Source organism: Schistocerca nitens, chromosome 1 (assembly GCF_023898315.1).
Source record: "Schistocerca nitens isolate TAMUIC-IGC-003100 chromosome 1, iqSchNite1.1, whole genome shotgun sequence".
NCBI classification, from domain to species: Eukaryota; Metazoa; Arthropoda; class Insecta; order Orthoptera; family Acrididae; genus Schistocerca; species Schistocerca nitens.
In genome coordinates, this window is record NC_064614.1 from 240,593,518 (window position 1) to 240,616,556 (window position 23,039).

Consider the following 23,039-nt stretch of genomic DNA (forward strand, 5'->3'; position numbering starts at 1 on the left):
AACAGGTTTGGAGATCATTGGATTGATCAGTCTGAGAACACAAAATGACCTCCATGTTTGTGAGACCTAACGTCTCTGGATTTTTACATGTGGCGTAAATTGAATCAAAAGGTTTCCAATGAAATACTAACCTATAGTGAAGACATGAAAGCATGTATTACATGAGCTTGTTTTGGTATCGTCTCTGGTGATAGTATGTCGTATTGGCCACGTACAATGTTTTGCAGCGTGTATAACTGTTAATAGTCACCATTTTGAACACACGACGTATCAATGTTTCTTCTGTGATTAAATTGCTTGCTGTACATTTCATCCTAACTCATTGTGTGTGTTCACGAATGCACTTGTAAAAGGTCACCATAATCTGATCTAAGATAATTACTGTACAACCTAATGCACTGTACATGTCTTCAAACATATTTTTAAAAGGTGAATAATATAACCTGCCATTCCATTTAAAATTATGAGGTTGACTATCATGTCTTCTCTGCCCTTCCACCTACAAAAAAATGTCCCTCTTCGAGCTAAGCAGCTTTTGTTTGAAAGTTTGTCTTGTTTCACTAAATGTGGCTGAGTCATTCAGGAGGTCTGTTTACTGTATAGAAAGCCTCAGCTGTTAGAGGAAAGCACTTGTAATCTATCACCAATATCGCTGTGCCTAATTAAACACAATGATGATCAAACCAATCTGTGGATTGATGACTACTTTACCTTTTATTAATACAGTGTACACACAAGATATCTCAGTTGCTCATTGCTCTCCTGTAACGTTAGTTTGAGAGTGGTTTTTGAGTTCACCTTTAACTTCATATATTGAACTGCAGTGAAATGTGTTTACCAGAATGAAACTATTACTAAAAATATAAAGAAGTATTGTACTTAATAGGTAGCATCAGGGATAGGCATGAACATCCAAAATGGCTTCCTCATCTGTCAAGTTTTTAACAGATCCTCTAGAGTGGGGTCAGGGAACGATCAGCCGTTTGTTTGGTGGTGATATAATGATGATACTTTCATCATCTGACCCAAATCAGGATTTAACTTTTAAACTTCCTTAGATGAGATTCATTTTGTTCTTTTTCTAAAATTCAATTCATGCTACATTCCTCAGCGCTGAACTGTGTTTTCTGTTGGACAACTCCATGCTACTGTGCACACCACACACACCAACAAACAGTAGTACCTGTGTTTTAACAGTTACCTTAGGAAACAGAAAATATATATTCGTGCTAAAATATAAATGGAGAAACATTGTTTCCAAAAATCTCGAAAAGTTGTTGGACAGACTTACTTCAACTTTTTACACAAAACTCTAATAAACATTCAAAGAATGGAAAATTCAGGATGGAATAATTACAATATTATGAAAAGGATAGATTGCTACTTACCATATAGTGGAAATGCTGAGCCACAGACAGGCACGATAAAAAGACTACTAATAGCCTGGAATAATGATAATATTATGAAAATGATAGATTGCTACTCACCATAAGAAGAGATGCTGAGTCACAAACAGGCATAACTAAAAGATGTCTGTGACTCGACATCTCTGCTGTACGGTGAGTAGCAATCTCATCCTTTTCATAATATTGTCTCATAAACATTCAGATCGACATAGGCTATATATTTTTTTAACAACAGAGTACAGATTGTCTGTTAAAACTGACTTCCAGAAAGAAAATGCTGTGCTCTGCTGTGAAAATGTGCAGTTTCGTTTTCTTCCTCGCAGTTTGTTTGAACAGGAAGCCTATATATTGGGAAAGTTATATTTATGGCTATCAGTTATGATTAGAATACTGCTATGGAATGTGAATTGTCCAAAAATTTGTAATTCTACCCATTCACAGCTTAAAACTATGCGAAATAGTGTTATTGAAGCTACTATGTCATAGATTCAGCAGCTGGAGAGGTCTCTCTCACTCCCCGTCTACCAATGATCTCAACGGACTTACCATTCAATTTAAACAAATTGAGGTTTCATTTGCAGCAAAAGTAAAATTTTGTCAACTAATCTAACCACTGAAATGAAAGCTAGCAGAGAGAAGGCTGCTAGACCAAAAACCAGTCATCTGAAATTGTTTCACTGTAGCAGATGACAATACTGCCCTCCTTTCAATCATCATATGAATGTTGAAATGGCAGATATTGAGAGAACCGGTCGCAGGATAGAGAAAGAACTACAGTTGCGTAGCAGTGGAAAGTCATCAGAGCCAAATGAGATACATGTAACATTCGACAAAGATTATGTCAAAGAACTTGCTTCCTTTTAGCAGCAGTTTATTTTAGTTTGCTGGAGTAGCAAAGGGTACCTAATGACTGGAAAAATTGCCATTGGACAGATGCTCATAATTATAAGCCTATACCATTAATGTCAGTCTGTTGTAGAATTATGGCTACTGTTTTATGCTAAAAAATTATTTTGGAGACAAAAAATCTCCTGTATAAAAATCGTCATGAATTCTGCCAAAACAGAGGTCCTGTGAAACTTGTTCAAACCTGCATCCAACCATCAAGATTTAGATTTTCCTTGATTTCCCTAAATAGCTTTAGGCTAATGCCTGGATGTTTCCTTTGAAAGGGCACAGCCAATTTTCTTCCCCATCCTTAACACCATCTGAGCTTGTGCTCTGTCTGTAATGACCTTGATGTTGATAGGTCATTAAACCTAATCTTCCTTCCTTTCTTCCTGTGAAACTGAGCTCGCTCTGTTTCTCCATGAAATCCATAGTGCTGAAGACAACAGGACTCAAGTTGATGCCATGTCCTTGACTTCAAAAAGGCATTTGACACTGTCCTGCACTGCTATTTAGTGAAAAAATTATGAGTTTATCGAGTATTGAACCAAATGTGCAACAGGATACAAGACTTCCTAGTAGATAGAACTCAACACATTGCTCTTAACAGAGCAGAATTGACAGAGGTAAAGGTAATTTCTGGAGTAGCCCACAGAAGGGTCATAGGACTATTACTGTTTACTGTATCTGTAAATTATCTAGTAGAAAGCATCAGAAGCTCTTTAAGATAGTTTGCAGATGACACTGTTGTTTGTAAGAAAGTAGCAATGCCAGAAGGCAGTATGGAGTTGCAGAATGATCTACAGAGGATTGATGAATGATGCAGGCTCTGGCAGTTGACCCTGAATGTCAATAAATGTAACATATTGCACATTCATTCGAAAAGAAATACACTTCTGTATAACTACACTATTGATTACAAATAGCTGGAAACAATATCTACTCTAAAATATCTAGGAATGATTATCCAGAGCAACCTCGAGTGCCATGACCACATAAAACAAATAGTAGGAAAAGCAGATGCCAGACAGATTCGTAGGAAGTATCTTAAGGAAATGTAACTCATCCACAAAGGACTGGCTTACAAGGAGCTTGTTTAACTGATTGTTCATCAGTCTGAGACCCTTACCAGATAGGACTGACAGTAAGGAATAAGAAAGAAGAGTCATTGCAGAGTGACAAATTTCATCATTGAGTCGTTTGGTCATTGCAATAGTGTTACAAAATTGCTCAACAAACTCCAGTGGCAGACACTACGAGAGAGCTGTTGTGCATCACGGAGAGGTCTCTTGTTGAGATTCCAAGAGAATACTTTCTGTGAAGATGTGAAGAACATATTACTTCCTCCCACAGCTTGCAAAATGACTGCAACAAGAAAATTTGAGAAATTAGAGCTAATACAGAAATGCACTGACATTCATTCTTCCCATGCTCCACTCACGAACAGATGAGGGAAGATGGATCAGTTAGTGGTGCCAGAATTACTCTCCACCGTACACTGTCAGGTTGCTTGCAGAGTATTGATGTAGACAATAAAGGATGCTCAAGGTTAAACATTCAAATAGGTTGGAAATAATTTATGATCTGAGTATTTTTACCATAAATACAAAGTCAAATGGGGGTAATGCAGGAGTGGGTTGGACAGTGAAGAAGAAGATAGAAATACGGGTAAGCTAGCCAAGATAGACACGAAGCCCACAAGTACTGCTGCAGTATGAGCTTATATGCCAACTAGCACCACAGATGATGAAGAGATTGAAGAAATGTATGATGAGGTAAAAGAAATTACTCAGATGTTTAAAGGAGATGAAAATTTAATTGTGATGGGGGACTGGAATTATATAATAAAGAGAAGAAAAACTAACAGATGAATAAGGACTGGAGAAAAGAAATGAATGAGGAAGCGGCCCTGTAGAATTTTGCACAGAGCTTAATTAAATCATCCTAACAGTTGGTGTAAGAATCATAAAAGAAGGTTTTATATGTGGAAGAGAACAAGAGACTGTAGAAGGTTTCATTTTGATTATATAATGGTTAGACAGACATTTAGGAACCAGATTTAAATTGTAAGACATTTCCAGGGGCTAATGTGGACCCTGACCACAATTTGTTGGTTATGAACTGTAGATTAAAACTTAAGAAATTGGAAAAAGGTAGGCAATTAAGGAGATGAGACCTGGATAAGTTGAACAAACCAGAGTTTATTGAGAGTTTCAGAAAGCACATTTGGCAACAGTTGACTAGAACATAGGAAAGGAATGCAATAGAGGAAGAATGGGTAGCTTTAAGAGATGGACTTTTTTGATGGTGTTAATAATTTAGTTAGAACATGTAAAGCATTTAGCTACATTTGAATCATTGATACAGGTATACAGGGACTGCATCAGATCGACAGCTGAAAAACCATACATCCGTCATCAAGTTGGTAAAACTGTAGGAAACTTACAGTTTTGTCCATATGAGGATGTACTCGGTGTAGCAACAGCAGGTGGCTTCAGCAGCCTTCTTGTACCAGGTAAGTACAAAAGCCTTCAGTTTTGTAGCTAACAAGTTGAATACCTATACAGGGTGTTACAAAAAGGTACTGCCAAACTTTCAGGAAACATTCCTCACACACAAAGAAAGAAAATATGTTATGTGGACATGTGTCCAGAAACACTTGCTTTCCATGTTAGAGCTCATTTTATTACTTCTCTTCAGATCACATTAATCATGGAATGGAAACACACAGCAACAGAACGTACCAGCGTGACTTCAAACACTTTGCTACAGGAAATGTTCAAAATGTCCTCTGTTAGCGAGGATACATGCATCCACACTCCGTCGCGTGGAATCCCTGATGCGCTGATGCAGAATGGCGTATTGTATCACAGCCGTCCACAAAACGAGCGTGAAGAGTCTCTACATTTGGTACCGGGGTTGCGTAGACAGGAGCTTTCAAATGCCCCCATAAATGAAAGTCAAGAGGGTTGAGGTCAGGAGAGCGTGGAGGCCATGGAATTGGTCCGCCTACGTCTTTCCCTCTCCTTCCCTCTTTCCTGATGAGGCAACAGTTTGTTGCGAAAGCTTGAATTTTGTGTGTATATTTGTGTTTGTTTGTTTGTGTGTCTATCGACCTGCCAGCGCTTTTGTTTGGTAAGTCTCATCATCTTTCTTTCTTTTTAGATATATATATATATATATATATATATATATATATATATATATATATATATATATATATAGTAGGTCTTTCCGCTCCCGGGATTGGAATGACTCCTTACCTTCTCCCTTAAAAACCCACATCCTTTCGTCTTTCCCTCTCCTTCCCTCTTTCCTGATGAGGCAACAGTTTGTTGCGAAAGCTTGAATTTTGTGTGTATGTTTGTGTTCGTTTGTGTGTCTGTCGACCTGCCAGCACTTTCATTTGGTAAGTCACATCATCTTTTTTTTTTTAGATATATTTTTCCTACGTGGAATGTTTCCCTCTATTATAACCATATACATATATATATATCTAAAAACAAAGATAATGTGACTTACCAAATGAAAGTGCTGGCAGGTCGACAGACACACAAACAAACACAAACATACACACAAAATTCAAGCTTTCGCAACAAACTGTTGCCTCATCAGGAAAGAGGGAAGGAGAGGGAAAGACGAAAGGATGTGGGTTTTAAGGGAGAGGGTAAGGAGTCATTCCAATCCCGGGAGCGGAAAGACTTACCTTAGGGGGAAAAAAGGACGGGTATACACTCGCACACACACACATATCCATCCACACATATACAGACACAAGCAGACATATTTAAAGACAAAGAGTTCTTTAAATATGTCTGCTTGTGTCTGTATATGTGTGGATGGATATTGTAACAAATAAAAAATATAATAATAATAATAATATATATATAATAAAATATATAATAATAATTCGTAATAATAATAATAATAATAATAATAATTTGTTAGTTTGTTTTGGATAAGTAATTGAGGATTAAAATTTTACGCCGTGAATTTATCGAGCTTCGCACGTCCGAAGATGTACGGAACGTAGCCAGGGCTCATTATGTATTTTTTTTTTTTTTTTTTTTTTTTTTTTTTTTTTGTAGACAGAGTCTGATATCTGACCTCAGCATCAATCATGAAAATGGAGTGACTAAAACTACTAAAACAAAGAAAAGCATACAATTAAATAAACATATTCATTTCAACACATACATTACGATATAAATTACACTTACGTAAAATTCTAGATAAATAATGGCAGATCATTCACAAATGAGAGCGACTTATTAATGCTGCGCCTCTTTTCTGCTAATAAATATCAATATGGCTAACTGTGGAGCCGCACAAAATATTAAGTCCTTCTAGGATAACGAATAACATGAGAGTGTTGATGCCTACTGGCTGTGACAAGAGAGCGGTGTTAATTGCTTTATTTTGCATTCTCTTGTCTTAAAAAATCTAAGTTAACTAAATAAAATATTGTCTGTGCTCGAGTGCAAATGGTTCCTTAAACTGCCCCCCAAATTGCGAGAGCAAAGGTGTACCACCTGCAGCTGAGCAATTTGTTGACGTATTTTCTTTATTCGTCATGTCATGAACCATAAGTTATTACGTATCTTGTTTCACAGATTCAACATACTTAAAATATGATAAAATGTCATACATCCACAAAAATACATAAATAATATTTACATACAAGATCAATGAAAGTGAAAAGAAAAAATAAAAATATTAGGTTCCAATCAGTATTGAACCCGGGATCTCTGGTAGCACAGTCCACTACACTGGCTCAGTGCTATCACTGCTAATCCGAAACTAGCTGTCGATGTTATATAACACTTGTACAGAGACTGTAACAAATTTCACAGTTCGTATTCACTTGTGCTGTTACTTTGTAAAAAATTGTAGGGCATACACTCCATTGTTCTCTTTCACTTCAAAATGTTATTACACATGTTCATTCAATAAATAAAATTAATTAATGGTTTTGTGCATATTCAAAGATATGTGAACACATTCTCTTTAGAATGTCACTTGTCGCTAAAGGTTTATACTGTGCTAAAGTCTTTGCACTTTACAATAAATGTCACATGTCACACGTTTTGTTTACGTTGAGACGAAAGTTCTTGAAGAAATAAGTTGGAGATCAAGAATCTCGCAATGAAGCGTGCTTTGGAAGATGTAGTTAAAATGTGGTTTCGTCTTGGTAGGAATACATGGTGTCAGTGGTTCCGTACTGACCAGTCCGTGTTACATCTACTCTATAACCTCCATATTTCGTCTTCCAAAAAGCGTATGTCGTCTCCTGGATATTGTGTCGTCGTTTCGTCGAAAAGTGTGCCGTGGTTTTGCAACTCACGTCACCTATAGTGTCCCATCATGAGTGCAGTGAACCGTTTTTTTTTAATTTGCGCACAACTTTTTCATACATTGTTCGTTGCAAAACAAAATGTTCGTTCACAACAGAGAGCACAAAACATAACAAATATCGGAAATACAGAAGCGTCCGATCTTACCCGTCGGCTTTGACCCATGACGTCACAAATACCGCGGAAACGACCATAAACAACAATTCCAATATGGCGGATATAAAAACATCGAATACGTATTGTAAACACTGAAATACACAAGTTTCACAAAAAGCCTAATGACTGTAACGGGACAAGCGTGGGAAATTGGGGGTTTTTGGGTGGGGAGAAACTAAATATGTCGTTATGCGGTGGGGGGAGTTGCAGTGCCCCCCCATCCCCCCACAGGCTTCATTAGTGTCAAATCAATATTTTCGAATCATAGGCGGCCGCTGCCGCGGCCGCATTCCAAAAAAAAAACTCCCAACCTAACCTCAAGTGGGCTACGCTACAGATCAATATGTTCATCAAATTGCTTCATATTACGTATACATGTTCTTTAAACAAGAGTACATCAAACCATGTATTAGGTTTTCCGCGCCGTAATGACGTCACACACCACAACACGCTTACGTCACGGGTCAAAGCCGACGAGTAAGATCGGACCTTTCTGTTGACCCCAAATATCACTTCACACTGAGTACAGTTTTCTGTTACATATTTACATAGATATAAAAATTTTCTGTGAAACATGTACCTATACATGTACGTTACATTGTTTGCTTAGACATATAAATATTTTACATTTTCAATTGCATTAAACTAGATATTTACAAATACATATGGGTCAGACATAGAAAAAATTATCTTATAGGTTCAGTGTATTGTGATACATTCAGAAAATCCATTTTCTTTTATAGGTCTCTACCCCTTTTTTAATAAAGTTTTCCTTTTAAGTATATTTTCCTTTACATGAGTACTACACAATAAGTGTTCTTCCTCATTAAATGTTTCCTGCAACATAAACTTCAATAATAGGTTAGAAAACATCCTTGAGATGATCTGTCCCGAAAAGTCATGATTACAATAAGACACGACACGTCACATCCACAATCAATTCCCAATTAGCACATGCACAAAGTATCATTTACAAATAAAATAAAGTATATAGCCTTGCTCAATTAATCTCATTTGTCATTTCCTGTAGAGTGTTTTTGTGCATGTTGTGTTCATGTGGATTGTGGTGTGAGTGTGAGTGGAAAATAAAGTGTCTGTCATGCCAATTTATATATCAGGTTCAGGTCAGCAATTGTCTCCGGTCATTTAGTCTGTCAGCTTGTCTGCAAGGTATTAATAAATATAATGAGTAGCTGTGCTTTGCATGAAAATTGTTAGTTCTTCCTGTGTCTTATCTTCTTGCTGCTGCTGCTGCTGCTGCTGCTGTTACTGCTGGTGCTGTAAAATGTAGATACTTAAGATTATAGCTTATATCTTCTTCTTCTTCCAGCTTGAAGTACCAGATGTGACTTACCTTGTTTTTGTATCAGCATACTCTGCTAAGGGCTAAAAGTTTTCAAATCTTTGTGAGGGTACAAACCTAAAATTCTCTTATTCTTGGGGTTTTGTAGAAGATATGCTCCAGGGTGTGGTATATCAATGATTGTGTAAGGTCCTTCATACAATGGACGCCACTTAATATTACGTTTTAGAGGTAATGACGATTTGTAGTGGGTCTTAAGTAAAACTTGCATGCCTATTGTAAAGTTTTGCCTTCTTTTCAGATTAGCACCATAGTTCTTATTTCTAATGTCAGCTTGTTCAGTAATTGCAATGAGTACTTCCCTTACCTTTTCCTCGTGTGAAGGTTTGGTGTCAGAAAATTTTGGTAGTGGGTTGCTCCATTCATTAGTTTCCTTTGTGTCAAACATGGTTTCTCTGGGAGTATAGGGTGTGTTGTATATATTTAAATTGTTGTGTATTTCCTCAAAAAGTGCTAGGTAATGTATCCAGTTTGTGTGCTGTGTTGAGGTATAAGTTCTCATGAATCTATTTAATTCTCTAAAAATTCTCTCACAAGGGTTGGCTGATGCATGAAACTTTGAAATAAAGATGCTCTTAATGTTATTGTCCTTTAGAAATTTTCTCCAGGTGAATCCTGCATAATACTTGGCGTTATCTGATAGAATGGCTTTAGGTTTTCTACAGTATGGCATGTAATCATTTGTGAATCTTCTCAAACCGCAGGTCGCAGAGCTAGAGGTACATTGTATGACTTGTGGTAATAGATTTGGTGAGGCTTGACTTCAATCGTATACATATATGTGTTGATCCTACCTGGCTTACTAGTGAAAACATCCTTATTCTTAAGTAAAATATGTTTAAGCTGGGATCTCTCCTCTACATTAATAGCATCACATTCTGATAACTTAGAATTAATTTGTGTAAGTACATTATTCACTACCTCACCGTGTGATACAGGTTGTTGTGTGGAATCTATGTCAGTCTCATGTATAATCTGTATCTTGTAGCCAGAACAGTGCTTGTTATGGTCTACTAGTCGAGTGTCCAAGTTCAAAACTATGTCTCTGCCTTCATACTTAAAATAACAAATGCCTTTGGAGAAGTCTATAGTACAGTCCTTCTCGCAAAGAAAATCAATACCCAATATACAATTGGCAGCAAGGTTTTGGACAACTAGGAAAGGCCATTGTACGATTCCATTTCCCATACTAACAGTCACAAATACCTGCTTATTAACTCTACTTGACTTATTACCTAATGCAGTTAATATTAAACAGTTTTGAACTGGGAACTCTGGTATCTTAGAAGTTTTCTTCATCATAGTATAAAAATTGTGAGAAATCACACTGACAGCAGCTCCTGTATCAATAATTATGTTAGTAGGTATACCTCCTACAATGCCTGAGGTGGAAGACAGTACAAATCTTTTCTTTACATTGTGACATTGTGTGTTGTCATTTATCAGATCATCAGCTAAGTTTCCACTTTCATTATATCTTAAGAATAGTGTAGGCAACTCTCGTTGTGTAAATGTTAATTTTCCTTGTTTCACAGTTTCACTAGCAAGTTTGTATTCAAACATAGTTTCTAAATTGAAGTTGCCCCCCAAATGTTCCTCAGTCACGACCTGGGGCTCAGTATGACTGGTTCTAGTTTACCTGGTTTGTCTGGTCATTGGCAAGTGTAGTTGTAGTTTCATTAGCTACCTCAATAATATTTACATTAGGATATTGTCTTTGCCAATCGCCTGTCTGTTTTCGGTTGGCTGAAGTCACTTGTTGGTTTGTGTTGCTTGTTTGTGCAAAATTCCCTTGTGGCATCTGAATATGATTTTGTGGTGGCGGTTGCTGTGTTTGCCACTGTCTCACATAATACTGGTTGTTGTTCCGATTAAAGTGTGGTGTAGGTGTTCCATTTCTTGTGTAATCTGTGTTGTTGTTTCTTTGCCAGTGTTTCTGTTTGGCGTTGTGTCCGTTGTTGTTTCCATTATTCCTTCTTGAATTAAAATTGTCGTTTCTTCGTTTTTTGTACGGGTTATCTCCCTGTGTATAGTTGCAGTTGTTGTTTGTGTGCAGCTGTGAGTTGTGGTGATTGTTTTGCATGTTTACTGTGTGTTGTGAATTTTGCTGCGTGTTTGGTAATGTAGCAATGTAGACATGTTGATTCCTACTGCGTGAGTTGTGTGTTGGTTCTTGTTCTTCATACAGTAAATCAACAGCATCTAACTTTTCCAAAAAATATTCAGGATCCTCGTCCGGTAAGTACAGTAATTTTTCTTTAATATTAAAAGGAAGTCTTGCTTTCAGTGATCGGATCACATCTTTTGGTTTCACTGGTTCATTAAGGAAGTGTGTCATGTTTAGGTACTTCTCGAAATATCTGCGCAGGTTGCCGTTTTTAGGATTGAAGTGTTCGGGTTCAGTGAATTGTTTGCGGATACGTTCCTGCACAGTGGGTGACCAAAACTTATTCAAGAAGGCGCGTTCAAACTGCTCGTATGTTACACATCTGTCGCTTTCATGGTAAGCCCAGACAGCAGCGTCCCCTTGAATGTAATCAATAACGTACGCAATGCGTTTGTGGTCGCTCCACGAACGAGGGAATGCGTTCCTAAAAGCTTTTAAGAAGATGACAGGGTGTACAGTGTTTTTGCCTGGTATAAAAGGTTGGAATTTACGGTGCTTGAATAGACTTTCTTCTTCTTTGTTACGTGTTCGTCTGTTTCTTTCCGTGTAATCATTGAATTCTTCCCTGTGTGTACATGGTTCGTCATCAGAATAATTGTATTGTAATTCAGGTGATGGGTATCTGTTTCTATGCGTGTCAGTGTATTGTGTATTTGAGTGTTGAAGTTCGTGTGTGTACATGTGTTCATTTCCGAATCGAGATTTTCTTCTGTGTGTGTAAAAATGTGTAGTGGGTGTACTATTCTGTTGTGCTTGGCATTGAGTTGTCTTTGTTTGCATATCGTCATCGATTACTTGTCTATTGTTGTTCATGTATTCCACTACAGAATCGTGCACAATATGTGGCAATTTGTTTTGTATACATTCTTCAAAAATTTTGTCTTTGTGTGCCGTCCATTCTTTAAATTGTGAATTAATGCGAGACAAATGGGGTTCAGCCTCTATCTGTATTGTTGTGTGAATCTGTTTGTGAATGTCAGCTACGTTTGTTTCTATTGTATTCACCTTCAAATTAATTTCGTCACATGCGTGCGTGTTTGATTCTAATTTGCAATTAATAGTTTCACAGGTTTTTGTCAAGTCATGGATGTGATTGGCATTGTCGCTTTGTCGTAACTCTAAATTTTCGAATTTTTCCGTAAGATCGTCGACCTGTTTGGAAAGACGTGCATTAATTTCATCTACCTTTTGAGTCAGTGTGGCGAAGTCTGATTTTATGTCATTTCTGAAGGCTGCATTGTCTGTCATTAATTGTGAGAATTTTTCGTCATTATCTTGCTTAATATTGGATATGCCTTCCAAAATTGAATTCAGTATAGCGGCAAAATTTTGATTGCAAAATGAGCTTGCCTCCGCCGCGTCATTAGACGTGACGTGGTCTCTCAGGTTTCCTTCTGAATTCCTCCTCTCGGCGTTTATGTGTGTCTGTAGCGGATTATTTTGATGCGTTTGCGTGTCTGCATTAATTTCTGTGTCTGAATGTGTATGTGTATCCATGTTTGCATTACTTGATTGTTGTTCCATTGTGTACTGGTGTCGAGTTTTTACCATATCGTGAATAAATTGTGTGCAAGAAAAAAAATTGTTTAAGCGCGTAGTGTGAAAATGTACTGCCTATGTGTGTGTTTAAATGACTGAGAATGATTGAGAGATGACTTTAAAGATCGAAAGTAGCATACGTGTTAATGGTGACTAGCCATGTTGCTTGAATCTTGTACAATGTCGGCCATATTGTGCAATGTTACTTGCGTATTTCCAGAATGAGATTTTCACTCTGCAGCGGAGTGTGCGCTGATATGAAACTTCCTGGCAGATTAAAACTGTGTGCCCGACCGAGACTCGAACTCGGGACCTTTGCCTTTCGCGGGCAAGTGCTCTACCAACTGAGCTACCGAAGCACGACTCACGCCCGGTCCTCACAGCTTTACTTCTGCCAGTATCTCGTCTCCTACCTTCCAAACTTTACAGAAGCTCTCCTGCGAACCATGCAGAACTAGCACTCCTGAAAGAAAGGATATTGCGGAGACATGGCTTAGCCACAGCCTGGGGGATGTTTCCAGAATGAGATTTTCACTCTGCAGCGGAGTGTGCGCTGATATGAAACTTCCTGGCAGATTAAAACTGTGTGCCCGACCGAGACTCGAACTCGGGACCTTTGCCTTTCGCGGGCAAGTGCTCTACCAACTGAGCTACCGAAGCACGACTCACGCCCGGTCCTCACAGCTTTACTTCTGCCAGTATCTCGTCTCCTACCTTCCAAACTTTACAGAAGCTCTCCTGCGAACCATGCGAGCTTCTGTAAAGTTTGGAAGGTAGGAGACGAGATACTGGCAGAAGTAAAGCTGTGAGGACCGGGCGTGAGTCGTGCTTCTGTAGCTCAGTTGGTAGAGCACTTGCCCGCGAAAGGCAAAGGTCCCGAGTTCGAGTCTCGGTCGGGCACACAGTTTTAATCTGCCAGGAAGTTTCTTACTTGCGTATTGTTGGATCGGAAAGTAATCGTCTGAATGAGATTTCGCGGAATTTGGAAAAAATTACTGAATGAAAAGTGAATATTGAATTTAATGCTGAGAAAAATAATTTTGAATGAAAAATGTGCTTGGAATCAATTGTGGATGCGCGAGTGCTGCGTCTTACCGTACATGTCGTCTTGATGCGAAGATTGCATTTCCAGTCCAAATGGTCTCCAGATTTTATTCGTTTTCTTCAATATTCTCATCACATAGGTTGTTGCCGGTCAGGATGTACATGAAAAAGAACAATTAGTTGTAGTACAGATACAATAATGAGTCCTGGCACATAGTCGCCAGTGTAACAAATAAAAAATATAATAATAATAATAATATATATATAATAAAATATATAATAATAATTCGTAATAATAATAATAATAATAATAATTTGTTAGTTTGTTTTGGATAAGTAATTGAGGATTAAAATTTTACGCCGTGAATTTATCGAGCTTCGCACGTCCGAAGATGTACGGAACGTAGCCAGGGCTCATTATGTATTTTTTTTTTTTGTAGACAGAGTCTGATATCTGACCTCAGCATCAATCATGAAAATGGAGTGACTAAAACTACTAAAACAAAGAAAAGCATACGATTAAATAAACATATATTCATTTCAACACATACATTACGATATAAATTACACTTACGTAAAATTCTAGATAAATAATGGCAGATCATTCACAAATGAGAGCGACTTATTAATGCTGCGCCTCTTTTCTGCTAATAAATATCAATATGGCTAACTGTGGAGCCGCACAAAATATTAAGTCCTTCTAGGATAACGAATAACATGAGAGTGTTGATGCCTACTGGCTGTGACAAGAGAGCGGTGTTAATTGCTTTATTTTGCATTCTCTTGTCTTAAAAACTCTAAGTTAACTAAATAAAATATTGTCTGTGCTCGAGTGCAAATGGTTCCTTAAAATATGTGTGTGTGTGCGAGTGTATACCCGTCCTTTTTTCCCCCTAAGGTAAGTCTTTCCGCTCCTGGGATTGGAATGACTCCTTACCCTCTCCCTTAAAACCCACATCCTTTCGTCTTTCCCTCTCCTTCCCTCTTTCCTGCTGAGGCAACAGTTTGTTGCGAAAGCTTGAATTTTGTGTGTATGTTTGTGTTTGTTTGTGTGTCTGTCGACCTGGTGTTGTAATTCCACCGCCTAGAACACAGTGTTGTTGCAACAAGACAAAGTTTTCAACAGAGGTTTAATGTAACCAAAGGACCGAAAAGCGATACAATAAAGGATCTGTTTGAAAAATTTCAACGGACTGGGAACGTGACGGATGACCGTGCTGGAAAGGTAGGGCGACCGCGTACGGCAACCACAGAGGGCAACGCGCAGCTAGTGCAGCAGGTGATCCAACAGCGGCCTCGGGTTTCCATTCGCCGTGTTGCAGCTGCGGTCCAAATGACGCCAACGTCCACGTATTGTCTCATGTGCCAGAGTTTACACCTCTATCCATACAAAATTCAAACGCGGCAACCCCTCAGCGCCGCTACCATTGCTGCACGAGAGACATTCGCTAACGATATAGTGCACAGGATTGATGACGGCGATATGCATGTGGGCAGCATTTGGTTTACTGACGAAGCTTATTTTTACCTGGACGGCTTCGTCAATAAACAGAACTGTCGCATATGGGGAACTGAAAAGCCCCATGTTGCAGTCCCATCGTCCCTGCATCCTCAAAAAGTACTGGTCTGGGCCGCCATGTCTTCCAAAGGAATCATTGGCCCATTTTTCAGATCCGAAACGATTACTGCATCACGCTATCTGGACATTCTTCGTGAATTTGTGGCGGTACAAACTGCCTTAGACGACACTGCGAACACCTCGTGGTTTATGCAAGATGGTGCCCGGCCACATCGCACGGCCGACGTCTTTAATTTCCTGAATGAATATTTCGATGATCGTGTGATTGCTTTGGGCTATCCGAAACATACAGGAGGCGGCGTGGATTGGCCTCCCTATTCGCCAGACATGAACCCCTGTGACTTCTTTCTGTGGGGACACTTGAAAGACCAGGTGTACCGCCAGAATCCAGAAACAATTGAACAGCTGAAGCAGTACATCTCATCTGCATGTGAAGCCATTCCGCCAGACATGTTGTCAAAGGTTTCGGGTAATTTCATTCAGAGACTACGCCATATTATTGCTACGAATGGTGGATATGTGGAAAATATCGTACTATAGAGTTTCCCAGACCGCAGCGCCATCTGTTGTTGAAAATTGTAACTACTGTAATTTCGAAAGTTTGTCTGCCTGAAAATGTACTGTTGTGTTGTCCCAAGCATATTGCAACAAACGGTGTATTTCTATCGCTGCTCTAAAAACAAAGATGATGTAACTTACCAAACGAAAGTGCTGTCCATTTTGATAGACACACATACAAACACAACCATACACACAAAATTCAAGCTTTCGCAACCAACGGTTGCTTCATCAGGAAGCTTCCCACTAACACCAACCTGTCAGAACTCCGGAGATGGGAACTTGCCCTTCGGTATATCCTCTCTTCCCGTTACGCCCCAGGCCTCAACCTCCGCTAATTTCAAGTTGCCGCCGCTCATACCTCACCTGTCATTCAACAACATCTTTGCCTCTGTACTTCCGCCTCGACTGACATCTCTGCCCAAACTCTTTGCCTTTACAAATGTCTGCCTGTGTCTGTATATGTGCGGATGGATATGTGTGTTTGTGCACGCGAGTGTATACCTGTCCCCGAAGTTCTGGTAGAATGTAAATAATTTGGATATAGAGTAGACCACTCGGTGAATAGGAAAGGCATGAAGTCATCAACAGGCACATAAAAAAGAATGAAAGTCTCTGTCAGTGGCTGAATGCCTTTACTGTTCAGTGAGTAGTCTCCTTTACTCCTAAAACACATTTGTGGATGAAGTTGATGATACTCCAAAACAACCCACCACCAACCACCTCTTTTTGAATCTGGTGTTACGTTTGGTGCCACCATTGTGTGCTATAGTAGTCGTGCTATAATAGCTGTTGTGGTTGTGGAGGTACAAGTTGTGACATTCACCTGCTTTATTTCTTCATTGATTGTCCTTGGTGTCGACATACTGCATTGCTACACTGGCTGAAAAACCAGGGGGTGGAAGTTCAACTCTGGCTACTTCAAATGATGTAGCCGACAGGTGCACATTTGTGTTTCACAGTTCTTTACTTTCACTGTTCACAACCCCCCAATAATACACAGTTATATGGCCAGTGCACTATTGTTTAACTTTCGATAAGCCTCATTAATAGTTTGAGGCAAACACCAACATGCTGCTACAATAGTTTACTGTTGAACCACTACAAGCAGAAAAAACCTAACCACACAGTTCTTGCCGCATAATACGGTACATATTGAACAGACTCTGTCATTGTTTTAGCAGATGGCCTATTACACTTATTTCACAGTTAAGTGGATGCAATGTATTTTATCTAACCAATACTTGTCTGAAACTCGGCCATGGACTGACTGTCTTGGGACCAAAAATCAGGCCCTTATATATCATCACAATAATAGGCCCTGAAACTACACATTGTTTGATGTTTAATTTACAGAAATTACAATTACAACTTAACTCATTAAATTAACTGAATAAATCGAAAAATTCTGTCTTTTTAACAATTTCTTCTACTACAAGGGTTAAGCTGTATTATTTGTTTAGATCATGAAATTAACAGATATAGTTATGCAAACAATACTTTTGACAAAACTGGTAATTACTTTGGAATTAAGGGCTGGCTTTGCTAACATGTTTTCGAATAGAGCCAAATAAGTACTTAAAGAATGCCAGTGTTTTGTCTTCCAAATGTTTATAATTAGTACAGAATTTATATTTGTTTATAAGTCAACAATAGAATTTAAGTTACGAAACAATTACTAATTTCACCCTATAACAAAAGATACTAACTAGGAATAGTCAAAATTACATACATAAAACTAAGCACAAAATTAGATCTGGTGTTATATTCTTTGACCTGAGGGCCAACCTTTCTCTTTTATGAAAATGCAGATTATACTCACTTATGTTAATGGTAATTAGTTAAAAGTGAAAAAATGAATTTTAAGGAGGCAGATGGCAAAACAAGAGGGGAAGCAAAAATGTCACAGCTTGCTTTGTCACAGAGTGTTTGAAGTGGTCATCATCGCACCATAAAACTTACTGAGAAGGTGTATCTGTTTGTAGAGGCAGTATATGCAAACAAAGAATGGTTGTATGAGCAAGCAATTTCAGCTACAAAAAATGACATAGTTCAACAAATGAATCAGTGGTACGATGGCGAACCTAGACAAAAGCATAGACATTCCTACAGAATTCCTGCATGCACTTAATGTTTCTGATATTTTTTCCAAAAAAAAAATTTATAAATACCCTTTTAAGAACATCATAGAAGGAGAAATATTAACAGGAAAAGAAAATGGCAAGTCATCATTCTCGCCATGAATTCCACTCATTTCAACCAACTTACTGTTCAGCTTTAAAAGGCTTCAGTTTCTGATAAGATGAATGTACAGTATGACTATCAATAAGACACAAGGTCAAATATTCCATTGTTGCATAGTGGATTTAAGAGAATGAGTTCCTTGCATAGGCAGCTTAAGGTAGCTTATTAGTATGTTAGACACCCACAAAACTTTTTTGTCTTTACACTTGAAAGCAAAACCCAACTGTAGCTTACAACAATAAACTCTGAATAAATTAGATGCTTTACGAACAAGATGATTAACTTCACTTTTTTTCCAATTTAGAAAACAAAAGCACGTTCTTTTCAGCTACTGACTGACTGGTATGCCTTAGGTTTTTTATTGTTTTGCTGAATCACCTAAGACAGATGACAGTGTGAGTCCTTCAATGGTGCCAGTTGTTGCCATGTCAGCTGTGCTGAAACTCCGTTCCTCTCCCACTGATGTTTTCCATCCAAATCTTCATAGCAGTGACAGTGGCTGTGTGATTTCAAGATGAACATACAGGCCTGTTCAGTCAAGTGACATGCTTTGATTTTTAAGTTAATAATTATCTGCTTTGAAGTGACATTTAGATTCTCGTTATTGTGTATCTAATCTACATTAAAATTATTGTTTGAATTTATATATTCCAAACTATTTTTTTCATTGTTGAGTGTCATATATTTTAAGTAGAAGTGACCAAGGATTGTCTTTAATGCTGAAGACTTGATTAATGTGTCATCAAACCAAAGGTGAAGAGTTTATGCTAACTTCAATACTGTTTCTTAGCCAAAACGATCTGGTGACAGTCAACACATACAGTCACCAAGACTACAATAGGCTGTAGTTTTGGAAATGTTTCCTGACTCTCAGTACTTTGCTGCTTGAAAAATAAATACAGTTTAAAAACTGAAAGTCACTATTATGTTTTCTTCTGTGAAATGTGTATCATCTGAGTTACCACCTCAAAAATCTATGCAGTAGAAAAGTGCATATCAGAGGCTGCAGGAGTTACTGAGTATAAAACTAAATGTATCATATGAATCGCATACGGATTTTTTAAAATTTTCCGACAGAAGAGGTGATGTGGGCAGTTAATTCATTTTCAGGTAGCTGCCATTAGAGAATATTTATGAAGGGAAACTTGAAAAACGAGAAGCAGCTTCGCGAGTCTAACTTAACTTTTGTACTGTGTCTGTATTAATTCTCTGTTAGGAGATATTTATTAAGGGTTACTTATGTTTCAGATAAATTCTTTCTATTCTATTCTCAGGGAAGAAGGGGAAAACAGTCATTTACACAGTGTCATATGATAAAGTGTGCTTTTTTTTCTTGTTTCAGGAAGTGGAGAACCAAATTTTGATGCACTTGAGAGCAATCCATTCCAGAGCAAATCTCAGAGGCGAGAAGCAGAAGTGAAGGCATTGCTAGAGAAGGTATTGATAATATCCATTCAACATTTTTCATGATCTTCTCAAGAATAACGCTATTGCTGAGCTGGAAATGCCACTGCCTGTACAAATATCCACATTATACCTTTCTAAGTAGGCTCTGAAAGCTCTTGTGTGTTAGTCATCGTTTTATTCCTCAAGTGGAACTATACTGAGGAAGACATTTGTGAATGATCCCAGTGTCATTCAGTTTCTCCAACTATGCATCTTAAAGTCACCAGTAAGCCCTATATAAGCTTTATTGTTTGTGAGATTTTCTTCGTCATGAATTTGGGTGTACTGAAACAGTGCTTAACAAAGATTTTACCAAAGTATCTGAGAAGGCTTACAGTTAGTTCATTTTCTGTTTCTTACAGTGCAATATCATTGTGTATACAGTGATGTGTAGTATTTGGAGATGTAAGTAATCTTTCGCATTCATCACTCATAACTGAATGGTTACAAGTAAAAGTCAGCTATAATCAAAATAAAATAAACAACTCAAAGCAACAATCTGTTTTGTCTTTTTGTGTAACGAAGCATTTGATACAAGCTAATTCATAGCTCTGATCTTGCTGTAGCAATCAATAAATTATTAAAAAAAAAAATCCAGTCCATAGGTGGACTACATTATTGTGTACTTCCATAGGTTCTTATTCCATCGCCTGGGAGCTACACATCACTTAAAAACACAAAAAGTACTTGCTCATTGCATATTCAGAGCAGAATTACAGCTTAAAAAATATTAAATAAAGCTGTAGCGACAGTATGAAAAGGATAGGTTGCTACTCACCACACAAAGGAGGCGTTGAGTTGCCAACAGGCACAACAAAAAAATAATATTATAAATATTTATGCTTTTGAACAAAGTACTTTCTCAGATGTATAACTCTCATATCTTCACACAGTAACAACAACAACAACAACAACAACAACAACAACAACAACTGACATGGCTACTTGGGCACTAACGCCCGAGTGCGACTTTGTCTGATGTGAGCAGCAATCTAGTGGGGTGGGGGATTCAGGAGGAGGCATGCAGTGGGGAGGGGGAGTCTTAACAGGATAGGGGTGGGAGAGGATGCTAGTGCTGCCTGTGGAAGTGTGCAGGGACATGATGTGGATGGGTAGGGCTACTGGGTGCAGCATCAGGAGGTTGTGCTGGGCAGGAGGGGGAGGGGACAGAAGTAGAGAAAAGGAATTGTAGGTGCATTGCCAGAATAGAAAGCACTGTATTGGGAGCAGGGAAGAGAATAATCAGGTGGAGGGCAGAGTGTTGTGAAGGTTGAGGCCAAGGGCACTACAGGAGAGTTCCCACTTGCACAATTCAGAAAAATTGGTGTTGGTGGGAAGAATCCAGATGGCACTGGCTGTGAAGTGGTCATTCTTTTGAAACACACCATGTTGGGTGGCACATTCAACAACTTGGTGGTCCAGCTGTCTCTTGGCCATAGTTGGCAGTGGCCATTTATCCAGGCAAACAGCTTATTGCTAGTCATGCCCACAAAGAATGTGGCACAGTAGCTGCAGCTAAATTTTATACTGTATTAGTTTGCTGCATAAGTTCGTAGTGTTTTTGTTTTCCTTGTTAGTATTGTGGTTGATGTGGGTTTATTTATCAATTGTCATTTTTTATTTGTAGATCACTGTTGCTATTTGAGCTTATATATTGTCATTTTGTCGTTTGGAGATAGTGAATGGAGCTATGGGCACTAGAAAATGGTGTGCCAAGTGAAGAAATCGGAACATTTCCAACATATTCTTCTATTTGAGTTGAATAGAGGGTGATAGTAGTGGAGAAAAGTCAGAAATATCTGTGTCATGTATGGGGATAATGCCATTGGACAGAGCATGGCAAGAAAATGGTGTTCTTGTTTTAAGGATGAACATTTTGTCATTAGTGACTCTTCAAGTTCAGGAAAACACTCAGGGTCTAATGAAGGTTGTTTAAACACAGTAATCCACAATGATCCACATCATTGTTGTTGAGAACAGGCAAATGTGATGAATTGTGACCATTCCACCATCATGTAACATTTGCGTGCAATGGGGAACCTTCAAAAATCGGGTGTATTGGTACCGCATCTCTAAGCCAAAATCAAAAAAATCTGTGGGTGGCCATGTGTGCGTCTCTGCTTGCTTATCTTCAATTGGCTCATGAACACCACCAACCATACCTATCATGTATCGTGCGATGATGAGAAATGGTGTATTTATGCTAACATAAGGTAAATAAAGGGCTGATTGAGCTCAGACAAAGCAACAACTCCCAGTACAAAGACATGGCCATATCTGTAAAACATAATGTTATGTACTTGATGGAGCAGCAGCATTGGGATGTACTACAGATTGCTTCCCCAAGGTGTAACCAAGTAACCATCATTGCTGACATTTATTTTCAACAAATGAGTTTTCTGGAAGGTGCAATCCAAGAACAATGATCAGGAAGACTGCATGAAGTGATGCTAATCCACGATAATGCCCGCCCACATTCTGCTAGACTGACAAAGACACTGTACGGAAGTTGGATGGCCATTCTGCACCCACCTTATTCACCTGATCTTCCGCTCTCAGATTTTCACCTTTTCTGCTATCGAACGGCCTACAAGGAACTTCCTTTTCAGATGGAAATGTGTTCTGAACATAGCTTGACAAGTTCTTCGCCTCAAAAACATGTGATTTCCTCAGTTATGGAACTGAAAAGTTACCCCAACATTGGCAGATTTTTTGTGAATAGAGAAGGAGAATATATTATTGATGACTAAAATCTCTGTTCTGTGTACAAGATGTGTTTATGAATCTTATGGAAAAACCAACCCAATAGATTACATGGCTACTTTCAATGGAAAAACACTATGAAATTATCCACCAACCTATTATATCACATGGCTACTTTCACTACAGCCAAGAGGTTGCTGGACCTCCCAGTTTCTGAACATGAACATGTTGCCCAGCATGGTGTGCTTCACTTTAATGACTGCTATACAGCCTGTGCCATCTGGATTCTTCCCACCAACACAGGCTTTCCTGAACTGCACAGATGGGAACTCTGCCTGTAACATATCCTTTGTCCCCATAGCACTCTTCAACCTTTGATAGCTTCTGTCCTCTACCTGCCTATCCCCTTCCCTGTTTGCACTAAAGTACAAGTAAGCCTTCTCTGCTGCCAATGCACGTACAGGTCCTTTCCTCTTCGCTACTTCACTGCCATCTCTTCCCTCTCCCCCTTTCTCACTCACCTTCTACCCCAAGGAATCCTCCTAATACTGCACCTAGCAGCCCTATCATGTCGCCATGACTGTGCACTCTC

At 38.6% G+C, this 23,039-nt stretch overlaps 1 protein-coding gene across 1 annotated transcript in view; it reads left to right on the forward strand.

The window, feature by feature from the left end:
- Positions 1 to 23,039, forward strand: part of LOC126235239 (WD repeat-containing protein 46) — a 76,165-nt gene that overhangs the window by 48,151 nt on the left and 4,975 nt on the right. Inside the window, exons 9-10 of the mRNA XM_049943974.1 lie at positions 4,662 to 4,809; positions 19,641 to 19,735. Coding sequence (XP_049799931.1) covers positions 4,662 to 4,809; positions 19,641 to 19,735 — 243 coding nt within the window. The remainder of the gene's footprint in view (positions 1 to 4,661; positions 4,810 to 19,640; positions 19,736 to 23,039) is intronic.